This window comes from Cyrtonyx montezumae, unplaced genomic scaffold (assembly GCF_038088225.1).
Source record: "Cyrtonyx montezumae isolate F1298 unplaced genomic scaffold, pur_monq_1.0 scaffold_8, whole genome shotgun sequence".
Lineage (NCBI taxonomy): Eukaryota > Metazoa > Chordata > Aves > Galliformes > Odontophoridae > Cyrtonyx > Cyrtonyx montezumae.
Window position 1 is genome coordinate 96,033,894 of NW_027072089.1, and position 24,197 is coordinate 96,058,090.

Sequence of the window (24,197 nt, forward strand, 5' to 3'; positions counted from 1 at the left end):
CAGTGGAGAGCCATGAAGGTGATCATAGGGCTGGAGCACCACATCTATGAGGACAAGCTGAGGGAGCTGTGCTTGTTAGGTCTGGAGAAGGCTGTGAAGAGACCTCATTGCAGCCTTCCAGTATTTAAAAGTATTATAAAAATGAGAGGAATCGACTTTTTAGTCAGGTGGATAGTGATAGGACAAGGGGGGATGGTTTTAAGCTCAAGGAGGATAGGTTTAGAGTGGATGTCAGTGGGAAGCTCTTTGCAGAGAGAGTGGTAAGGTGCTGGAACAGGCAGCCCTGAGCAACCTGGTCTAATACCAGATGGTTGGTGGGCCCTGCCTGTCACAGGGGATTGAATCTTGCTGATCCTTGGGGAGTCTCTCCCAACCCAAGCTGTTCTATGATTCTATGATCACTAGCCTGTCAGCTTACTGAGCTTTGGAGCAACTTCAAAGTTTATAAGCATAAGTGTGATTTGTATTAGTGAATAAAGAATAATTTAATAAAAGTGACTAGATATGCCTCTGATAGAGGCATGTCATTGTTTTGAATAAACTATGTATGGACACAATAAAAATATTTTCATGAACCTATTAAAATCAGAGGAAAAACTCCTCATGGTTCACTGGACACATGATCAGACTCTGAGCACCTAGATTTAAAGAATGAATCTCAGCAATTTCATATTGACTTGTGAAATTATTGCAGAATCCGAACTGAAGGAATCCAGAAGCTGTAGAAAAAAAGCGTATGTTTTGACAGCTTTGTCCTATTTACTTTTCACCAGTGCAAGACGTAACAGCACAGACCGTAGTTCAGTGTAGTAACAATGCTGATAGTCAGTGCCTTCTGAAGGAGGGAGCAGTAACATCAAATTCTAAACAGAAAGATTAAAGCTGCTCAAGTTTATCTAAAGAATTTCAAAGACATTTAAAAAAAAATTAAAAAAAAAAGATTTTCACAGGTCATAGGCTTTGTAAACCCATGGAGAAAAGCTGCAAGCCTGTGATTTAATGTGGGAAGCAAAGTTGTTTCATAATTTCAACCAGACTCACGTCTCAGCACTTATCTTCCTTTGATCACACAACGAGAATTTGTTTCCAGAGAGGCATCACGTTTCATGGCCTGCCTGTTGTGGTTTTGTGCGCCTGAAGTGCATCTTAACAAAACAGTCGTGATGAGGAAAAACAATATCCTTTCATTTCAAGCTTAATTACACATTCTGATATCTGTTTTTCCCTTCCTTTTCATTTATAGCAGATTAATTTGTTTTCACTTATCTTTCATTGACCAAACACTTTCAGTAATATTTTTGATGATCTATTTACCCTAGACAGGCTACTCTAAGTAGTAGAGCTAGTCAGACTGAGCTAATTAACTGCCTTATGAAGAGCAACAAAATGAAAATCAGAAAATTTAGGATTCCTAGTGCTAGGAAAAAGCGCTCATGAGCTTTCAGTCCAGACTATGTGTGTGTAGAGCTGTGTACTGGCATGGATGTTCTCAGCTTTTGGGATGCAGATACTGAGCTGTAACAGATTCCATTCCAGTCATGTTTCCATTCCCGTCATGTACTGCCCATAGCTTACTTGGTCCTGCCTGAGTACTGAGCCAACTTCAGATGTTTTAAAGAGCTGAAATAGTGATTACAAGGGAGAAGGAATGGAAGAACATTGGAAGAGTGGTTATGAGTAGGTTACTTTCTTTTTTCTCAAAAAATTGTTTCACTCTTTGATTTTAAGTGATTTCATATAGTGTAATTTAATACTATCTCAAAGTAATTTGTTGCACTGTAAAGAATGCTATGAAAATGCTTATACCATTATATTAAACAATAGATGCCGGCAACAAAATGCCTACCTGTGTGACCTAATGTTGGGGAGCCTGCTTTAGCAGGGCAATTGGACTCAATGTCTTGAGATCTCTTCCAACCTCTGTGATTCTGTGCTTCAGTGAAAACTAAGTCATGACACACTGTCTTTCACCCACCACAGTGCCATCAGGGTGTGAAACTTGTAGCCATTTCATGAGTGCTTAATTTCTGCAGAGCTGCCAGATGAAAGCAGATACCACTTCAGATTAGAGAGAGCCTGCACCCAGCCTCTGTGCAGGTCACATTTGAAATGCAAGTTTACATCTTTATTAATAATACAGGTGGTTTTTTGTTTGTTTGTTTCTTCTTTTTGTATTATTATTATTTTAAGAAAAAAGAGAAGATCTGCCTTATTTGGAACAACTTAATTGATATTTTATTCCATGACTCACTGAGAATGAAGGGAACTTCAGACATACTTGCTCAGCTGCAATGCTCAATCCCACTGCCCAGCATTCAGGAGACTTTTCACTAGGAATCACCTAATAAACCACAGGGCCCTCTGTGAGCTGAGTCCAGGGAGGTTTGAGTTGAATATCAGGAAAAATTTGTTCTCAGAAGGAGTGGTGAGGTGCTGGAAGAGACTGACCAGGGGCATGGTGGAGTTGCTGTCCCTGGAGGTTTTCAAGAAATGTGTAGATGTGGCACTGGGGAACATGGTTAGTGGGAATGGTGGTGGGGTGGGTTGATGATGATTGTAGTGATCTTTTTCAATGTTAATTATTCTATGATTTTATGATTTGTGTGTTACTGTAGATTAGTACGTTTGTAATTCCATCTGGAAATAAATCTATTTGATGAATCCAGGAAAGAGATCTAGTTTCTCCTTTGCTTCAACTTTTATCTCTTACCTACAGACAGCTGTTAGTGAATTGAGTGCTGCATTTGCAAGACACATGGAAAATTTTGTTATAGCAAGCACTTTCAGCATCTGATTTGCAGTTTCCTGAAAGGGGAACCCAGAAGAGCCTGCAATTAATCAGGATGTAGTACAAGTTGCATAGGGAGCACCATCTCAGGAACAAGTGAATGCTTTCCCTGTTGAGGGTAAAAGGGGATGAAGGAATGGATTTTCAGTTTTCTTCTCGCTGGTTACATGCAGAGCTTCATAAATCTCTCCCAGAATTAATAAATAAGGCCAATTTGATAGCTCTGGGCAATCGCTTTTCTTTTGAATATATAGTGGTTGAACCCATGTGGTTGGTAACAGCCATCAAATGATGAGTGGTAATGAACTGCAGTAGTCTATAGCTAATATAAATTCCTGATTTCTTTATAAGTAACGGGATACTGATTGCCAGTCAGGGGTACCATACAAGCCAATCATATATTCCTTAAATGCTGGTATATGTTGTTTTTTGTTTGTTTGTTAAGAATCACTTGAGTTTGTCCACTGGAATACATTTTTTCTGCTTGTTTTCTAAACTAGACCCTAATGAGATGTGATTTTGCACAACTTAAATCGATCGTTTAACTATGTACAGCCTGGCCTTCTTTGTGAACATCTCAACATCAGTGTTTTATGAATCTAAGATGGTTCAATTCGTATTTTTTTCTTGCTCCAGCAACCAGAATATTAAGCAACAGAGCAAAAACTTAGTGTCTGTCAGTTCTGTGTTATATGAGCTATGTCCAGAGGTCGATGGCCTTGATTCATTACAGAGCACAATGGAAAGCAGGTGCATTGGTGTTTTGGATTTGCAAAATATTGCTTGGTTAATACTTATCTGCATGGATGCACACACATTCAATGTTATACTAGCTCTACTAACATTTTCTGTAGTGTATCATACAACTACAAAATCAGTTAAAGCTGTCTTTTGTTCCAGATCACCATGTAGATCCTCTTGCTGGTTCTGCCTGAACTGTTGGCTTGAAGTGAAGGAAATGCAATGGTGTAGATTTATGCTGGTTATCATTTTGAGGTTGAGATGTAACTTACTCTTGACACATAACACCTGCTACTTCAGATTTCCTGAGGGAACAAACCTGTGCTGCTTCTAACTTTTCATCTTTAATTAGCTGCCTTTCATTGACCTCTGAAGGTGACTGATGAATTGGGCACTGGTCTTTTTCTCCCTTGTCAGTGCTCAGCTGAACATGGTTTTAAAATTACATATTGAAAACCAGCATTCCAGGAATGAGGCAAGTAATCAAACCTGTCTCATAAGCTTTTAATAGCCTGTTTCTGAGGGCATGAGTTCTGTGATAAAAATGTGGTTTGCATGATAACTTTAATTTTCTAATTCCTATAAACAAAAAGTGCTCAACTCATTCTCAGTTCACCTACTCTCTGTGACTTCTGGACATCAATCTTCTATTTCTGTTAATATTTCTATTCTGGAACAGGCTGCATAGAGAGGTTGTGGGCTCTCCTCCTCCAGAGACATTCAGAACCTGCCTGGATGCATTCCTGGGTGATCTAATCTAGGTGTTCCCACTCCAGCAGGAGTATTGGACTAGGTGATCTTTTGAGGTTCCTTCCAATTCCTGACATTCTGTGATTTCAGCATTCTTCTTCAATTACTTTAACAAACAGGAAAAAATACATTGAGTTTTGTTTTGTTGTTTTTTTTCTTTTTGTTTTTGTTCACATCAGGCTGATGTATGCAACGTCCAGTTATGTGCCCAGCACCGTTAATTTTCTACATTTGTTACTGCTGCTAGTTACTAGCTTTTGATTGTTTTCCCACCTTAGGACATGTGTACTCACACATGTAGGGGTAACTATCTCAGGAGCACAGTATCGCTGGTTTCCTGAACACAGCTTGTTGCTACAAAAGAGGTTGGTTTGTATGCATTTCTTCAAGTTCTTCAAGGGTGAAAGATTAGATTAGAAGTTCTGGAGATGTGCCTGATCTTGCTTTCATGTGACAGTTTCATAAACCAGGGTAGCTTCATTCAAACCAAAAGCTACTCCCTAGAGTAAACATTGAGGAAAGTGAGTTGGCTCCTTCCCTGTTGACTCTTTAAGTTCTGTTTATAAAGGGTTTTGAACATCTGGGTACAATTGAAATTACTGATAATAAAAAAGAGAGGCAACAGATTTCTGCAGCTTGATAAGAAGTGTTTTTGTGTGGATGTTGTGCCCTGCTCTGTACTTTCTACTTAAATTTGAAGACATAGGCAGCTGGTAGTTGTATCTGTTTTGTAGTTATGGGGGATTCATGTGGATGAATTACATCTGAGTAAGAGAATTCCCAAAGAAGTCTTCAAAATATGATAACTAGTTCTAACTACCAAAAGCTCTGTTTCAATTCTATAATGAGAAGAAAGAATAACTTTATAGAGTGTTGCTTCTTTTTTCCTGTTGTTTACTGCTTAAATCTGTTTATTTATTTAAATTAAGGTGTAGGAAAGGTGGAAAAGATAATATTCTTTGTCATTTTTTTGAATTGCAATATGTGTGAGATACAAGAACTGGAGGGAGCAGCTGTGCCCTACAGGGGTACCAGCGCAAACAGTTTCAGCTTCTCTAGACTCACTGCAGTAAGTGCCTTTTTCATTTAGGAAGTTTGATCCCTTCCTATGGGGAAACAGTGGTCTGTATTATTTCATCTTCCCAGAGAGCAGTATTGGTGCCATTTTAGTGCCAAACTGTACTCTGCTGATGCAAACCCTCTTTGGATGGACTTTTCTTCAAATTCGTTATTTTTTTTTTCCCATCATCTTGGACTTAGCTATTCAGAGCAGACTAGAAAGCAAAATTTTCAACTCTGGAAATGGTCATTAGAGAAACAATCTGCTGCGCCCAGAACTAGCCTACCATAGCTGGTTCAGTGTATCTCAGCTAGACTGCAGGATTCAGATATGAGGTCTCCTGCAGCACGTGGTAGCTGAAGCTTCTGTGCAAGAGAGGGAGGGCAGCAGTTGAGCTAACAGAATAAACCATGGCATACAGAGTGATTGCCTGAGTACTTAGTGTAGATTGGTTTCAGCTCTGCAGAAAATTGAATGCACAGGTGATAGTGAGGCAATGTAAGCAGGCAGTGTAAAATCTAATAGCACTTCCTTCCTGTGAGATTTTTTTATAGTTTGGTTCTGCTTGTGGGGCTGTTACCTCTCAGTATTGCTTTAGGACTTTGAATCAATTCCCAGAAGTGGAGCTGAGGGTTTTAGCTTTTCATTGTCTGTTAAGGTTCAAGAGTTTGCGAAGCTCAAAGTTCAACTGGCCCTTGGGTCTGTGAATAAATTCTCAAAGGAGAGAGGTTTTCATAATTGAGTCAAATTTATTGGAAAAATATTTGTCAAAGACAAAATATGTACTCAGTATCGTAGTGAACGTAAAATCCAACTGTGGTGCTGGTTAGTGACACTATAGATATTTGGACCTATCATGGATCAGTGGTGCTCTCTCACATCTATTGCTGATTTAAAAGAAAGAGATGAGACTTCTATTTCTTCAGCAGTATAACTTAATCTGTTGGAGACAGAGCACGGACATACTAGCCTTCAGTCATTTCAAGCCCTTTACCTTCATGCAGTCTGCCCCCAACTGTAGATTCCACTAGCCAGTGGGCAATAGCAGTGATTCTCTCAGATGCAGATTTGAAGAAAAGAGAAAGAACAGAAGAAAATAAGAAAAAAGAAGAGAAACAAGAAGAAAAAAGCTTGTTATATTAAAGGGGAAGTCAGTGACTCAGACCAACAGGGTAGGTGCAACCCCATCACATTCCTTGACCTATGTATGAGCTGCTCAGGCTAAGGGGAAGTGCTAAATGCTTTTTAAATTCTTTAAAAAATTTTCTCAAGTACAGGAAATAGAGAAATATGTCCCTGCATACGTTCTGGAATGCAGATTATGTCTCCCTTGACCCATGTTAATAAAACCACTAGCATCTTGCAGGGTGGGGAAATGAAAACTGCAGATCTTTTGTTCGTCTTTCCCAGCTGGTCTTTCCTTGCCATAACACAAGGCCTTGGGAGAAGCATTGGCAAAGAATGTTAAAGAGTGTGCAAAAAGAAATTGTTTTATCCTAGACATTAAAAGTTGAGTTTCCTTTTTTTTTCCTTTTTTTTTTTTAACTAGAAAGGGGAATGATAAAGATTTCTATTTCCATCTGATGCATAGTAGCATGGCCATCTGTCATCTGTGTAGCATAAAGTTGGGTCCTGATTTTCAGATTTTTTAGTTACCTGTAAGTCTCACTTGTATGTGAAAGCTGCAGGTATGCTGTACTTCTGAATGTCAAATTTATTTTCCTTTCCATGCAAATAATAGGAAGCATGATGTTTTGTGTGCCCCTGCATCTGTGTATATGAACAAGATTGTCTGTATTTAATCTGCAGGTTAACCAGAACTTCTATGCATTTCATGACTAATGCGTATTACCTGGCACCAAGCTGGCAGCAGAGCTTCTCCCACGCTGCAGTAGGCTGTGCTATGAGTAGTGAATGGGGCCTTGGGAGCTCCTCTGTGAGCAGGGAGATTCCTAATCCCTTCCTTACAAGTGAGCCTGATTTGTTCCAGATGTATGTGGATTTAGTTACTTGCAAGTCTACCCTTAAAATGTGACCTAGTGCACTGAGAATCACTAGTGTGCCCTCAGAAAGTGGGTTTTCTTTTCTGCTCAGGAAAGTTGTTACAAACATCACTGAGTTATGATTCATTTTGAATGGATGATTAATAGCTTTAGCAAGGAATATCAAAGCATCGTGGTGTTCACAATTATTTATGTGGGGTTACTTTTAAATGGGATTTCATTCTCAATTTTTTTTGTAATTATTCAGTATGAAGGACAGGACATCCCTTGCAACTTGGGATATTCTGTGATTAAATTAAATCTCAAATTGCTGCTACTACCAGTTCACAGTGGATTCTTTCCTCCTTTGCATATAATTCTCTTAATTGTAATTATCTCAATTATAAATTTTAGAAAGGAAAGAAGTAGTGGCAATATCCGTGTTCAACTGCTATTGTTGGACATGAATGTATAGAGTGCATAACGCAGTATCAACCTTGGGTAGGATAAATATAACATTCCTTAGCTTATAGAAGTAATGCTTCCAGATTTTGTTAACAAGTTTGATAGATGTTGATTTAGTTTTTGAAGGGATTACCAGAAGTGAGATTATAAAGTTCATGGCAAATAATTCACAGTTAAAAGTGTCTGTTTTTATTTCTTGGCTTCCAAATATATGCTTTTGATTATTGATGAATCCCAGCTGATTCCAAGTATTTTGACCTCTCAAAAAAGAGTTTTTCAGTGGATCTTGTGACATGTACACCTTTGTAAATGTTTATTTGCACTGATAGCTGATTGCAAGAATACGCCAAAATGTCTAGAAAGCAAAGTGTCTGATTATAGGTAGGATTGGTTGGTGTCTGCAGTTCAATGAAAGCAGGAGAAAGCAGGAATGTTTCCTGGAGATTTATATTTGCTTCTTAAGAACCTCTAATCAAACAGTAAGCCACAGTTTTGGGCTATACTAAATGAAGATCATCATAAGTAGAGGAAACCAATGCTATAAATATTTTCTGCATTATGTGGAAAAGTTGCATTCAAAATCTACAAGCATCCATTTCAAAGCCTGAATCTACACCACCTTGCTCTAAACTTCCTCCACACCAGAGCCCTGGTTACTTCATTCTATCACTTTGGAAACCCAGGTCTAGAAACTTTTTGCAAACTCAGAGAGAGAGCTCAGTGAGCTCTGCTGTTGGAGTTTTGGTAGGGCTGCACCTGGCAGAGAAGGGTTTATAAGTGCCATATCTTTGGAAACACCCTTCTGATATGGATGTCCTGATTGCAACCCCACAGTCACAGCTGGAGGCTTCCTTAAACATGTTCACATCCAGCACCTATACCACTTCTAGACAATCTCTGATATACCAAGGTGTGGTATATGCCAGTGTTCCTGTCCCTGGTGTGGTCAGTCCTTCAAGAGAGTTAGTTGTGTGAATAGCAGTCTGTGTGGCCACCTCTGGTCGCTGTGTTCTACAGAGTGCCCGGGTATTGTACAGCAGCATCTGGCAGGGTGGTGGTATGTGGTGCCTTCCCTTGGAGCCTCCGTCATGCTTTTGGGCTGATTGACCCCTAGAGGAAATGACTTTCTGCTGTGTGCCTTCAGGGCTCTGCCCTTTTCTGACCAGCTTCTTGATGGTTTCCCTGTGATCACAGAATCACAGAATTGCACGGCTTGGGGGAGACCTCTAGAGTTCATCTAGTCCAACCCCCCTGCCAAAGCAGCTCCCTAGACCAGGTTGCACAGGTTGGTGTCCAGGTGGGTCTTGAATATCTCCAGAGAAGGATGCTGTCTCAATTTCTCCAGGGTATATGAATGATTTTACATTCCAGTTATGATCACTGTAGCCAGTTTGATACATTGTTTTTTCCTTCTTTTTGAATGTATACCTAGTATATTTAATAAAATCTTATAGTATATTTTTAATTCTTAGACCTGCAGGCCTGGGCATTGATGCTGTATTTTCCCGTGATTTATCTTTATTATGTCCTTGCTTGTTATTTCTGGGGAAGACTAGCATGATTAAGTGTATACTGAGTTTATGGGAACTGTTGAATCAAGGCCTGAACCACTGATGGATCACCTGAGTTGAGCACTGAGTCAGCTGCAGGAGCACAGGTGAAGGCAATGCAGTGTGTGACTGGAAGGTGGAGTCTGGCTCCACCTCTCCCAGACCCCATTTAAGGGCTGACCACCACTGGGGAAGGGTCTCTTATTGGAGATCCCTCCCCTGTGGAGCCTTGGGTAAGCCTTGATCATCAGCAACAGGTGAGCCTATCTGTATTTACTGGTTGTCTTTATACCATCTGGATAAGCCATACAAAATATACCATCTACCTCCATTATTTTCTGTGGGTACTATTCTTGTGGGTTAATCACCCTACTCTGAATAATGTGTGTATATCTGTGAACTATGAGGCCTTACTACATTAGTGTACCAATTCAGAATGTATGACTGTTAACCTTAATTCAACTATTCTGTTGATTTTCCATTTGTAGAACATGTTTCCAACATGCTAAGTCTGGCATAATCACCCAAGGAAAGATTAGTCGCATTCAGTAGATGGTTGTTATAACTTTCATACATCTTTCCATTCATACCAATTTCTAGATTTTATTTAACTCTCTTTTCCTTGTTTTTCCCTGCCTATACCACAGTTCTAAGATACTGAAACATTCTAGTAACCTTCTGAATAGGAATAAATTATTGAAAGCCAAAATGAAATAGAATTTGTATTTGAATATGAGCATAATGTTTTGTACTTCTTGCTTTTCACCCATCTATTGACTTTACGGTCCTCAGCTGTTTTACTCCCAATAAAACCATATTAACAATATCACATGAAATGGTTTTACATAATAATTGTGAGACTTTGTTAAAATCATAGAAGGCAGTGTAAGAACTGCCATTCATGAGCTGCTCGTTTTCCATGCAACTGCCTGTACCATGCATTGGCTGTACAGTATGTTGCCAATTTATTGATAGCAGTTACCTTCCTCCTTCAGGACGTAAGGACAAGATTTTGCGAGTTGCCATGAGTTAAACTGATGTGATTGTTTTTGCCCACAGTGTTGATGACAGGACAGCCTACCTGGCCCTGGGAGCAGTGAGGAACATCTCTCTTAACATTTCCATCTCTAACATTGGAGATGATGCCTACGACACCAATGTTTTCTTCAACTTTTCTGGGGAGCTCTTCTTCATCAAAATGTGGCAGAAGGTAAGAAAGGCCAAGTCTACTAACACTGAACCAACTTACTTGTAAGATGTTGGAACAAGGGTGGCCTTGTCCCCAGTGCAGAGACATTTTAAAGTTGTTTCTGGTTATTCTGGGCTTGAATTTCTTCCACGATCTTTTACTGAGGTTTTCTCCTTTGTGGGTTTAAGCTTTGTAAATGATATCCTTTGTGCTTTTATGAAAGAGACCACTGTTATTTGAGGTGAGATAATAAAATAGAAAGATTGTTTGCTTGAAGTATTAAGTGGCAAAAGGAGAATTATTTGTAAGCCTGTAAGATGCCAGAGGTCACTGATATGCAAAGGCCACAATGCATTTGGCTGTCCTGGTCATCTCCTGACTAGGATTCCTAGGTTTTCCTTGCAGAAACCAAAATGCAAGGCCGTTATTTGCAAGTGCAATTTTGGTTTGTGGCCAGGGCACATCATTAGTTCCAAGAGCTCAGAAATACTTTTTATTTCACCTGCATGGGCTCACATGAAGATTTTGAGCTTTAGCCTCTTCACACTGAGATTAAAATGCTCAAATGTTTTCATTAGCTTGAGTTTATTTAAGATTGATGTATAAACGCTGAATTGAGCTTTTTAGAAACAGGCTATGATAGCTGTCTTGTTGAATAACATGAAAATGATTGTGCAAAACAATAGATTTACAATAATAACATTTTGTTCCTGCTTCTTGTAGTGATTTCTCTCTCGGAGCTTTGCTATGCCATAAGAGCAATATTGAAAATAATAGCACAGCTGTCACAAAGTATGGGATTAACACGACCCTTTGAAACAATATTTCACCATTATTCATCAAATTTTGTAGAAGAAGATTGATAGATTTCAGTTACTATACACCTCTTATATTACCTCATTACATAATAAAGTATGATAAATTCTGACATAAGTTAATTCTATAGTTTTCAGATTAGGCTATGACACTGCAGACAGTCACAAGCCTCAGAAAGTTCTCTTTGTATTATAAGCTTCCTTTACTGACTGTATGTGTTCTAAGTGTGCAGTTTATCAGGAGAAAAAAAAACAATACAAGGAAGAAACCAGAAATGCCTTACCCCGATATGCAGCTTCTCCTTAATGGAAGTTTACCTGAAGAATTTCAGGCTGTGGTGCAGATCATGTTGAAGTCAGTGACAGGGTTTCCATTGCTCTACACTGAAGAAGAAACAGTTCGATGTATGTTTTGTTTTTTTAATATATATATTTTTAATTCTCTGCTTACATGTTAAATATTTTACATGCAAATTGACTACACCAGTTGCCTTTGTCCTTCTTGGCCAGTGCTGTCAGGGAACAAGCTGAAAATGATGTGCTGTTCCCTTAGTGTTTTACCTTGAGCTGAGATCCAAAGCCGACTTGAAACAGCTGTGCTGAAAGCTGTCTAGAAGGAGTAGTTTCTGGAAGCAGATGACATTGTTGTAGGGTTATCTCACCACTCAGTGTCTTTGGCTAATAGAAGCCAGCATTTCTTTTAAAAAAAATACAGAATAATAAAATACAGCAGATATAAAAAAAAAAAAGTATTGGCTTCCTTTTTCCTCAGGTCTTGCAGGCAGCAGCAGGACGTGTTATTCCTGCCATTTCACTGTTCGTGTGTTTGATTTGATAGGGTTGTGTTGTTGTTTTTTTATAACTTAGTAACAGTTTTGAAACACTGAGTAGCAGGGTTGTGTTGGGCAACTTTGCTTCCTCTCAATCAGCTTTTGCTTCAAGAGAAGTTAATGGATTGTTGGCCCCACCGTGAGTCCAGATGGGAAACTGGATTACAACTCATAGCCTCAATTAGTGTTATATTTTCCGTAAGATCCCTGAACAATGCTTTTTTAAAAATAAAATATAATGGATTCTGTTTTTCATAAACTACTCCCATCCCTTGACATCTATGCATAATACGTACTGTGCATGTACTTTAAATATATATTTTTTTCTGATTGAACACTGCCAAGGCAAAAATCCAGAATATAAAGCTGGAGGAAAAGTGATGAGTCATAAGATTTCCCTTAGTGGAGCAATTTCAGAATCAGAATTGCTGTTTGATGTTGGAAGCTTCTTGGTGCAGTGCTTTCTAACAAGTAACACTGAAGTGGAAGCAAAGGATTTCTTGATGCTTTTCCTGCAAAGGGACCCCAGTACATTACATGCTGAGCTATTTAATCAATCTGTAGTCTTTTTGAGAGAATGTCAATCTCCTGTTACTTGTGTTTGCAGTGGAGATTTTGGTAGATTCAGTCTGGTTATTTCTTGCTATAGGTTGGTTATGTTTTTTTCAATGGAGTTAGTGCTACAAAATGACACAACTCACGTTTGGTAAGAAAAAGATGAACAATCCCACCACTGGTTATGATACACTCCCTGAAGTTCTTTAGTGAGAATAGCTCTTCGCTTTGTGAAGGCTGAGAGTTCATGAGCCACGATGGGCAGAGCATCTGGCAGGGCTTTGCTTCTTCTCTGCAAGGTGAAAAAGTGTTTGCTGACTTACGTTGAAAAGGCTTAATTTATTCTGCTGTCTGATTTTCCTGCTGTGCTACTGCCAGTCCTCCCTTCTCCATGGATGGAGCCCAACGTTTTCTTTCCTTTTCTTTCCTGCTTCTGGCAGGCAGCCCTCATGAGGCACAGTGCTGTGATGTGGGCTCCAGAGGGCAGCTTCCCATCCTTGTCCACCCTGTGGTGGTTTCTCCTCTGTTGTCACTGCTGCCCTTCTAAGGGGTTGTTGTCACTGAAGTGTCACCATCCTGGATGCAAGGCATCCCTCACTCTTTCTGAATACAGGAAGAGACTGTTCTGGTGAAGTGAACACATAACAAAATAGCAAAGTGGTGAGACTACTGAATTCTTGATGTACATTGTGGGCTTAATCTCCAGTAGCTTAATGTGCAAATTATTTTCCATTGATTATGGTTTCATTAACCATATGGTGTGGTATGGGAGTAATAACACTTATATTGTTTTTCAATTCTTCCTAATGCAGTGAAATTTTAGAAGCCAGATATAAAACTTTTTTTTTCTTCCTTTATTTCTTTTAATTAAATAATATCAGAATAAAAAAAGTAATCTCAAGGCTGAGCAAAGACTGTGTTTCTTTTCAGGAGATTTACAGATTGGCCATTAATGTAACTCTTCCTGTGCAGAGTTTCAAGCTCTGATAGAGCAAGAAGTGGTGATTCTTAAAGGTGCATGGGAGTATTACAATGTAGGAAATTTCAGAAGGTACCCACTAAGAAAAATGTTCCTTTTGAAATACAAAGACATTTAACTGCTTTTTCTCTCTCTCTCAACAGGTGAGGAATAAGACACCTCACCTGTTCCCTTTGATATTTTTTTTAATGATGTTGATAGAGATTGGCTACCTCTTCTGTGTACAGTAAATTTGCTAATTTATTTTTTTGATCTTAAAGTTCATTGTCCTGCAATCTAAATTAAACTTCAGGAGTGCTATTTAAGAGCCTGAAAAACCCACTTAACAGGAGTGTTGTTGCCACTTTCCTATAGAAGAACACAGAATGCTGTTTATGTGCTAAGGAGTGTGGGAAAGGAATAACAAGCTATTACTTCTAATTTTGGCATAATTTTGCATCTATTGGAATTACCATCTGACTTGTGAAATTTTGCTGAAAATGCTTCTCAGAAGTAAGCACGTTGCTAACTGTTTATTAGCTGCTGCTCAGAGCAGAAGGATATTTTAGTACAGTTACGGGGGAAAAAAAACCAAAACATTATAAGCTTACTGGCTGTTGCAGCTGGCACTTGTCAGAGATTTCCCAGGTAGCCACCACTGAAAGGCAAAATCCTGTTCATTTGCACCTGATCTCATGACACAGACTTTCTCCCTTTTTTTTTGGGGGGTTGATGTTCTACAGGTTCAGTGTAATGAATGTGCTTTCCAGGGGTCAGGTGAGTGCCAGATAAGTGCAGGGAGAATGATGGAAGCCCATGATCAAAGAGCTGAGGTAGCATGTGGATGTAGGCAGGGCCTTATCTTTATGAATTCATTTCAGGAGGTTGTATCCCAATGATATAAAAATATGTATGTAACATAATAATAATATAACCAACAACAATAACCCCATATCCATAGCATTAATCTTTGTCTGCTCCTGAAGTGCTCTGTGAGAGCCGGGGGGAACCTAACAGCTGAGCTCAGGGTTAGGGAGAGAGGAGGTCAGGAAGTCCTGCTGCTGACTGTCATTCCCAGCTGTGGTTTATTTCTGTATTTTGGGCAGACTCCCAGTGTCCAGAGCCAGCTGTATGTAGCACTCATGCTGCTTCTCACAGCAACTTTCACCAGCAACAGCTGGATAAAGTTTGTGGGGCTGGGCCAGGGCAGAGAACAGCAAGGTTATGGTTTCCTAGAACGTATTAATTTATTGTAATTCTTTTGTGTGCATCTGAAACCTTGGTGCTCATTATGAATACACAGATAACCTGAGTCACACTGCTTGTAGGCTCTCTGGTTTCTCTTCTGAGAAGTAGTGTGGTGCCCTGTCTGGGTTAGCAGGCATGTCAAGTATGAACCTAATCTGGCTCCCTGAGCCTTTGCTTCTGTCTCCTGACAAAGAGAGCCCAGAAAAGCTGTGCATGCAGGAAGAATTTCTTTTTTTCCAAATTGGGAATTCTTTTACACCAGTTTCCACTGATGCTCATACTTTCTAAGAGTCTTACGGCTGTCACAGTAGGATTCTGATAGAGCACAAAAACCTAGGTTGTACGCCCCCTATTGGATTCATTTGTGCCAGTGAAAGACACCATTCGTTCTGTATATTCATAATGTCTCTTTTCCAGCAGTTATTGCCTCTTTAGATCCACTGGCAGAGAAGTTAGATGATTAAAAGTAACCTTTTAAATTAGTGGTTTTAGTTAAGCTAGCTGATGCGGAGTGAGCTGGAGCTGCTCCTGTCACTCCCCCTGCTGTGGTGTCAGGAGTGCAATCCCAAGTGGCATGGAAACTGTAAGCCCTGTGCTGACACAAGCGTGCCTGTAAGGCTGCCTGAGAAATACATCACTAATGTGAGGGGATGGGAACACTTTGGCTGGGAGAGCTTTTATACCCAGAATTCAGAAGTATGAGCAGAATAGCAGTCACTGGCACATGGTGCTTCTATGCTTTTGTGAATTTAGTGCTTAACTGTTGCTCCCGGGGTACACAAAAATGTTTCACATTCCTGGGCTAGAACTGACTAACTTCTTAATTGAAAATAAAAGATGCTTGTAGTTCAAGCTGTCTGACTTCATTGCCTCCTATATTGCCCCTTACTACAAGAAGAACATCAAGGCCCTGGAATGTGTCCAGAAAAGGCCAGTGCAGCTGGTGAGGGGTCTGGAGCAAGGTCTTATGAGTAGCAGCTGAAGGAACTGGGGTTGTTTAGTCTGGAGATGAGAAAGCTCAGGGGAGACCTTATTGCTCTCTACAACTACCTGAAAGGATGTTGTGGCGTGGTGGAGGTCAGCCTCTTCTCCCAGGTAACAGCAGTAGGGCTAGAGGGAATTTGGAGGAGTTTATTCTCTGAAAAAGTGATCAGGCACTGGAACTGGCTGCCCAGAGATGTGGTTGAGTCACCGTCCCTGGAGTTGGTCAAGAAATATTTAGATTCTTTACCAAGAGACATGGTTTAGTGGGAAAATGTTGGTGGGAAGTGGACAGTTGGACAGGTGATCTTAAAGATCTTTTCCAACTTTGGTGATTCTATGATTCTGTGATTTATTTCCATGGAAACTGCAGCAGATGCAAAGAGCACAATAACACTGTCTGATAGAGCCAGTTCTCAGCACTGTTTTTCAACACTATCTCCACCATTAGCTATGTATTTTTTCCAGTGATGAACAAGATCCCTCACAGAACGTGAATGTGGCACTGGAGAAGGTTGTCCAAAAGTGCCCCATTCCTGGAGGGATTCAAGACCAGGTTGGGGTCCCGGGCAACCTGATCTAGTGGTTGGCACCACTATCCATGTTGCAGAAGTTGGAAATGATTTATAAGGTCCATTCCAATCTAAGCCATTCTATGTTTCTAAGATTCTATGCTGTGCTTATAAAAATCTGCATCAGTGGAGGTCACTCACTGTGTCATGGCTGCTGTGATGATGTTGTTGCTAGGAAAATGTTGCCCATGTAGTCCCATCTTTCATCGCTGCAACCAGATGGAAATCAAAAGGTCCCAAATGCATTTCATATGGTGAGTGTAGTAGGACAGTCCAGCCAAGACTGCTGATGTGCTCCACAGTCTTTAGACTGATACAGTGCCTGGCATTATTGTGTTGTAAAAAAATAAAAGGTTGCCTTTTCTGTCTGGATTCTGAAAATTTGAGCCTTCAGCTTAGTCAGTGTTGATATATAGCTCTTCATTATGTGGTGTGACAGCTGTGCATGGTTGTTTGAAATGTGACTGGTCTTTTGTATCATCTCCACTGTTGAAATGAACCACCCACCACCTCACTGTACTGACATCCACTGTTTGGTCCCCATAAACGTTCAGCAAGCATCAACAGATGCCAGTACAGAAATTCAGTTCTATACCTTTGCTTCATATACCGTTCTGTGTGAGACACCATTTTGTCAAACGGCCCTTCTGCTGCTATCTGTCATACAACAACAATGTAAAGGAGTATTGGTGGGAAGGTTCAACCTCTACTGCCATTTTACCAACATCTACTTCTGATATCTTGTACCAACATAATAAAATAGGAGGCATTACTTTGGAAAAAATCCCTGTAATTTTCTTTTTTTCTGTAAATGCTTAATGGGAACCGTAGAATCATAGAGTGGCTTGAGTTTGGAGGGCTCTCAAAGGTCATCTAGTTCCAACCCCCCTGCTGTGTGCCGCGTTGCCAACCACTAAATCAGGTTGCCCAAGACCCCTATCCAACCTACCTCTGGATCCCTACTGGGGTGGGAGACCCACAGTTTCTCTGGGCAGCATGTTCCAGCACCTCACCAACCTCTCAATGAAATATTTCCTTGACATCTAATCTAAAACCTTAACTTGTGTGCTTCCATAGGAATAAGTAAGTAACATTTTTGTCAGGGCAGAGATTATTAGATGTATTTGGTATTTCATAGGCTTAGCAGGTAAGAATTGAAGGCTAAACTTCTGATCCAGACTTTCCTTTTGGGATTCACATATCATTCCCACAGTCAGGGAATGGCATTGAAGACTGGATTTTAGTTGTGTAATTAGTACTGATAGAAGTCTTGTAAATTTTCCTCTTACTGTTTATATCTGAACTAAATCTTTGTTATTTTTCCCAACAAATTAGCTCAATTAATAGAATACAGAATCCCCCATGTTTGTTGGCGCAGTCCCTATTGGAATGATTCAGAAGCCATGATTTTGTAGGAATTTAGAACTTTTTCTGCTTAGTGCTGGAAGAGCCAATGTGAGTTTAATCATTAAATCCCTTTTTCAGGAGCAGCTTAACACTTACAAATCAGATTGAAGGTTGATAGCATGTACGTTTCCAAAACCCTAAATGACTCAGGCCTTGCAAAACTGGATGCAGCTAACTCCAGCTGGCTTTAGAGGTCTGAGTTTTTGCAATCTTAAGCTACTTGTCTGGAAAAAAATGCCTTGCCATGGAGAATCATAAAATGCATTTCTGCAGGAAGCAGCAGAAGCTTCAGATTCAAGAAGACAATACTTAAGATGATGTACATGTTTCTTTTGGGTGAGGTTAGAGTGAAAAATTGTTTTGCAATATGAAAAGGTTTTGTTAATTTTTGTGAGGATTAGATAGGGTTTGTTTGTTTTAAAACAGCTTGTGATCAGTAAACTATTATCAAACATTTGTCTCTAAAGACTCAGTGCTGCTGGAATAACATACCAGATACATTGAGAAGGTTTCTGCTGAGTGGATTGGGCTGTGCTTCAGGTTGTGTGACAAGGAAAGTGATTACCCTGGAAGTAGCTCATTATGACTCTTAATTTGACTGTTTACATATTTTCTTAGATATAAAAATAATGGCTTGGAAAAATAGCCTGGGATGGTCTGCGTGGTTCCAATTAAGGGAGGTTTTGTTTGACTGCCTAGCCCTGTTCTTCCCATGAACCTACAAAGAGAATGTTTTTCTGAAGGAAGAACAGCAGTATGGTTGAATACCCTTATGTGGGATGTACTTTTTTAGGGACTGGAAGGCAGCCTGTGCTGTCACAGAGCCTGCTAATGATAAATAAGGACCCACAAGCTGGAGTACCCCCAGCAGAAGTAAGGGAGGATTTCCACAGCTTTTAGTGGCTGTAGTTGCAGAGTAAAGTTGTTGAGTTTTTGTTGTTTTTGTTGTAACCTGAAGTTTCAAACTATTGACTTCATGGTATGAGAGGTCAATTGTGTTCCTGTAGGAGTTTCCTTTCATCACTTCTGAGACAGGCGGATCAAGATGGTGCCAGAAGATAACTGATACCCTGAGCAGAAAATCCAATAGAGTTGTGTAAATATGTACATTGAAGTTGCCAAGTTCTATTGCAGGAAGTGGTGGTAATTGCTCTCTTTAATCTAGTCATTCAGCTTTCTCCTGTGATGTTAATAGGATCTATGGAAAAAACCCTCTGTAATTATTCTCATTAAGCACAAGGCGTGATACTGCAGTCAGTCATTCTTTGGATGTCAGCTCTGTGAAGTCCACAGCTGTCTTATCTTTAGAAAGATATAAAAAGCTAACAAACAGAAAAAAAATGCCCATCCAACACCTCCACCACCTACAGCAACAAAAAACCAACAACAACCAGCCAAATGAACAAAAAACAACTTCACTGTATTTTACTTGCAGTTAGAAAGATTACTAAGGGTGTAAAGTCTTAGCTGAAAATACAAGGAGGGGCCAGTGTTTGCACCTGAGCAGTGAGGAGTTTTGGTTTGGTACCAGTGTTCAGCTATCTTTGTTGTCAGCTCTGTGTAGTTCTTTGAGGAATGGGGAGTGAGAAGGGTGAGGTGGGGACTCCACTCTCATGGCTGCCCTAGCAGATCCCTCCTGCCAGGTAGGCTGCAGAGAATGCAGAGCCAGGTGTTTCTGCAGCCTGTCTTTGGGAGGAGGCCAGGATACCTGTGCTTGACTGGTCTGTATCCATCTGCAAGGAGAGAGGAGCAGAGATTTCCACTCAGCAGGTGAGAAGGAGTGCACTGACAACCTGCTCCATACGGTCAAGCAATGTATCTTGAAGTTACTCTCTGACTGCTTAGTTTTTGTTTTTTCTTCAAGCAAATGGACAACAACAAACAAACACAATTTTACAACTTTTCGATTTCCTAGTGAAGGAGGAGATGATTTATATCTTCGCATTTCATCAGTGTCACTAGGTCGTCTAGTATTTATCATGTCATCAGCTCCTTCTGTAGGAAATGTCCTGATGCACCCTGCATTTGGGTTTCCTTGTGACCAAAATCCTGTGTGCGTTTCGGAAGGCATCTAGTTTGGCTTTGGATTTTAGTGACTGTAGGCTGAGGTAAGTTTTATTAATTCCAGTAAAATACTCAGTGCCAAACTCATTATTACTGTTATTACCTTAATAGTAATTTTTGCATTTGAGAATTACCACCAGAGAAGAAGGGGAAAAAAGCTTTCTTTTCTTTTTTTTTTTTTTTATTGAAGTTTGTTTTTAATTTTTTTTTGTAGTGAACATTTCTACTTGCTTTTTCACTGAACTGTGTTTAGTTGATGACATTTGAATTTATTTCCTGACCTTGTTCTGCATTTAAGCTTTTCATTATAAGACCAAGAGGGAATAGCTGTATTGCAGTTGAATGTACTAATATTCAGTATAATTGATGGCTTGCACACAGGAGATTCCTAATGCGGGCATATGTTATCTATGCTTTCAAAAATACCACTAGGACATGAGTGTTGATTCTTTAGTTTTTGCCATCTTGCTTTTTCTTCTGCTTTTAATTTTAAGAAGCATGTTTTTAAAGATTTGTTTTTGTTAATGAAAAATAGAAATGTTATAACTCGTGAGTTATCTTAATACTGGAAAAAGAACTCTCCTGTTGTTGTTGCCATGCAACCGTGATTCCATAGTGTGAGATACATGTGTGCACACATGAGCATGCATCTACATGTGTAGTCAGGATGAAGGAAAGCTCACTCTAGAGCCCTTTTTCATCCTAATGACTTTCCTATCTCTGAGTTTTGCTTGGGCAATTGAAGAGCGTGTAGTCATCTTCATGAGAATGTGTTACTGATATGAAGCTTATTTCAGTGTTACCATGCACAGGTCATGAGGGAACAATATAGCCTACAAAAAGACAGATTTTCACCCACAATTATTTAAAATAAATGCTTAATCAAAGAAAATGCACTGCTGGCAGATTAAAAAGCATATGTAGCTTGGTTATACATAAAATGATATGAACAATATAGAAAGATGCCAGTGTGTAATTCTGGACATGCCTTCTTTTGGACTCCCAGAACAACTTTATTTTCTAGATAATTGCCTTGTGTCTAGATATTTAATCCTACAAATTTTCTGTAGTTCCATATATGAAATCGTTCCCGGGAATAATAGAGTCTAGATTGTTGCTGAATTTAGTTGAATTTGTTGTATTAATTTTTGTGCTCTGGTGGTTTCTTTTCGGATATATCAGTATGGAGTGAAGAAACTTGATTTCAGTTACTCAGTTTTCTCATTGTTTTTGTATGTGGAACATAAAAGACATTGCAAGTATGTGGAAGTTGCTCTGGGCTTAGTGCATTAGAGCATGTACTAGCCAATGTATATATATTTTTTCAAAAGCTGCATCTTCACATTTTTTATAAGCAGAGGTTTTATTTTGGTTTGCAAACTGGTTATGAAATAAGCATAGTTTTGTAGTAATTCAATACACAAAGACTGGGTGTTTTGGGGATCAAGGATTTTTCCCCGCATCTAAGTCTTCATTTTTCATGAGTTTCCTGGCACCTAAGACTCATTTTTGTAGAATTGTAGAATGGTTTGGATTGGAAGGGACCTTAAAGATCATCTGTTTCTAATACCCCTACTATGGGCAGGGACACCTCCCACTAGACCAGGTTGCCTGAAGCCCCTCCAAGCTGGTCTTGAACGCAGACCAGTCTTGAACACTTGCATGAATAGGGCCATGAATAGGGCATCCACAGCTACTCTGGGAATCCATTCCAGTGCCTGACTATCCTTATAGTGAAGAATTTCTTCCTAGTCTAAACTTATCCTCTTTTAGATATCCTCTGTCCTATCACTGCGCTTCCTGATAAGGTGCCTGTCCAGGTTTCTCTTGATGGCATCCCTTCTCTCCAGCCTGTTGAGCCCACCATGAAGCTTGGTGTTGTCTGCAAACTTGCTGAAGGTGCGCTCAGTTCCACTGTCTGTGCTACTGCAAAGCCATTAAATAATATCAGTCTCAATACGGACAGCTGAGGAGTACCACTCATCACTGGTCTCCACCTCAACATCAAGTGACTGAGAGCAAGTCTAAATAAGATAATCCAGTCAGTTCCTGTGGTCCACATATCAGATCCAGATCTTTCCAATTTAAAGATAAGGATGTCAGCATGACAGTGTCAAATACTTTGCACAAGTCCAGACAGATGTCATCACTTGTTTTTTTTTTTTTTTTTTTTCATGAAAACTTGAGTCCAACTTGAAAAGATGATTCCTAATACCAGCAGTTTGTGCACTGGATTACTTTTTGCAGATTTCTTTTTTAAGGTGAGAGGAAGCAAACATATATCGAATTCATCCTTTTAAAATGTTTATCTTGCAAGTAGTAGTATGCACTGAAGTTTCAATCACAGCTGGCTTACAGTTTAGCAGATGTCTACATATCAGCCTCAGTTGCTTCAGAGAATTGTTGAACCAGATGCATAAAGGTACAAATTATAAAATAAAGAGCAAGTACCAGGAGGAGCTGGGTTTAGATTTAAGCTGTTTCCAGCTATGTATTTGTCTGTTTTGATATTCAAAGTACTGTTCTTGATAATGGAGCACCTGTAGCCTGCACTGGTATCTTGCTTGAGAAGAGCACTCAAAGCAGTGCTCCAAATGGAGAAGTTGCTCAGGTCCTTTTCCATTTGCCTTGTATGTAGTGGAGGTTCAGCTGGCCAGGGTGTTTCCCTGCTTTTTTGTTCCTGTTTTTTCATTTTCCTGTTGCTGGATACAGAAGGCTCATTGCTTGCATCATGGCAGTCTGTGACACTAGGTGTTCTCAAAAGGGACAGCTCTGCTTCTCTTGGAATAAAAGAGAAACACTATTTCAAGAGATAGCAACAAAAGATTTGTCTACCAGGGTAGTTACATAAGACAGCACTAATTAAAGTGACTGGCTTGGTCTGCTCCCATCCTTGCTCCCCTGTTACTAATCTTGGACACCCATTTGCAGTACCTCTTCCTTTGTCATTCTCTTTTTCTGTGGTGGCTCTGTTGCAGAGATGGGTCTGGTCGATGGTCTCTGTCAGTAACTCAGGTGCACTGGGGAAGGGGCAGTGGGCTCCTTGAGCTGCAGCTAAGCTAAACTGGCTGTGCAGCCCATGACCCTGAACATGCAAAATAAGAATATTAAATGATCTTTGTAATCAGAATTCTCATTAGAAGTGATGATTGCCATCCTTTCCAGTACCAAACTGGAAAACTCATGCAAAAGTAAATGGTGTGTATCACAATCTACTGGAAGACCTCTGCAAATAAACAAATAATATACACATATTTGGTCCCTCAACGGTAATATCTATTGAAGGTAATAAAATGTGAGTACAAAATACTTGTGGTGAAGTGTCTGTGTCTGGTTATTCATGGTTTATGTGTATTATTGGTTTTGGCTGTGGGAAATATTTTCTTTTGCTTGGCTTCAAGTATGCAATGTTTTATTTTTCCTTTTGCCTTCCTAATGAATGGAGCAATGTATATGTACGTGTCTGTGTGTGTATGGAAAATTGAAGTTGAATTTGTTACCAAAAAAAAAAAAGGTACAATATGAATAGGTTGGTATATAAATACTTGTAGTAACACTTGATCAAGTGAAATCCTGTATATCCCTAATCCTTCTCCAGCTAGGACAGAATAGTGTAGCAGGTCCCTTTAAGTCACTGTCCCCTTATCTCTTTGGATGTGTTCCTTGTTTGCATTCTCAGGCTTTCAGGTGTATGAGGGGTTTTTTTTTTTTTTTTTTTTTTGTTTGTTTTTTTGTGGGAACAGCCTAAGACTTTTTTTTTTTTTTTTTTTGGTAGAAAATGAATGAATTGCCACCATGGCTGGTACTGACCTTACTCCAGTGTTTCCCAGATCTTTCTTTCACAGAGCTGTGAAATGACATCCCAAAGCCACCCCTTGAGCTGAGCATTAAAAGCAAGGAGGAGCTTTTGCGTGAAGCAGCTAGGTGAAGCTCTCAAAACAGCATGATCAGATCAGCAGAGTGGCTGGGAAATGGCATAGCATTCCTCTTGGCAGTTCCAGTACCTCCAGTCTGGTGTCTGATGGACACTACACGACTGTCTCCACTGCACCTTTTCAGCTCGGGTGGTTCCTTTCCCAGCAGGAACTTGGAAGTGTTCAAACTACATGGAGATGGGGAGGAAAGGCAGCTCAAACTTTCTGGCCCTGGGAAAACATTTGTTTTGGGTCATGTTCAGGAGTTAGAGAGGCTTTCAGGAGCCTGAGATTATCCTGACTGGACCAGCAGACCCTGTGCTGAGAA

At 39.8% G+C, this 24,197-nt stretch overlaps 1 protein-coding gene across 1 annotated transcript in view; it reads left to right on the top strand.

Annotated features, from left to right (window-relative positions):
* ITGA9 (integrin subunit alpha 9) overlaps nucleotides 1–24,197 on the top strand; it is a 212,313-nt gene that overhangs the window by 122,551 nt on the left and 65,565 nt on the right. The window contains exon 18 of the mRNA XM_065752710.1: nucleotides 10,396–10,546. Within this exon, the coding sequence (XP_065608782.1) occupies nucleotides 10,396–10,546 (151 nt within the window). The remainder of the gene's footprint in view (nucleotides 1–10,395; nucleotides 10,547–24,197) is intronic.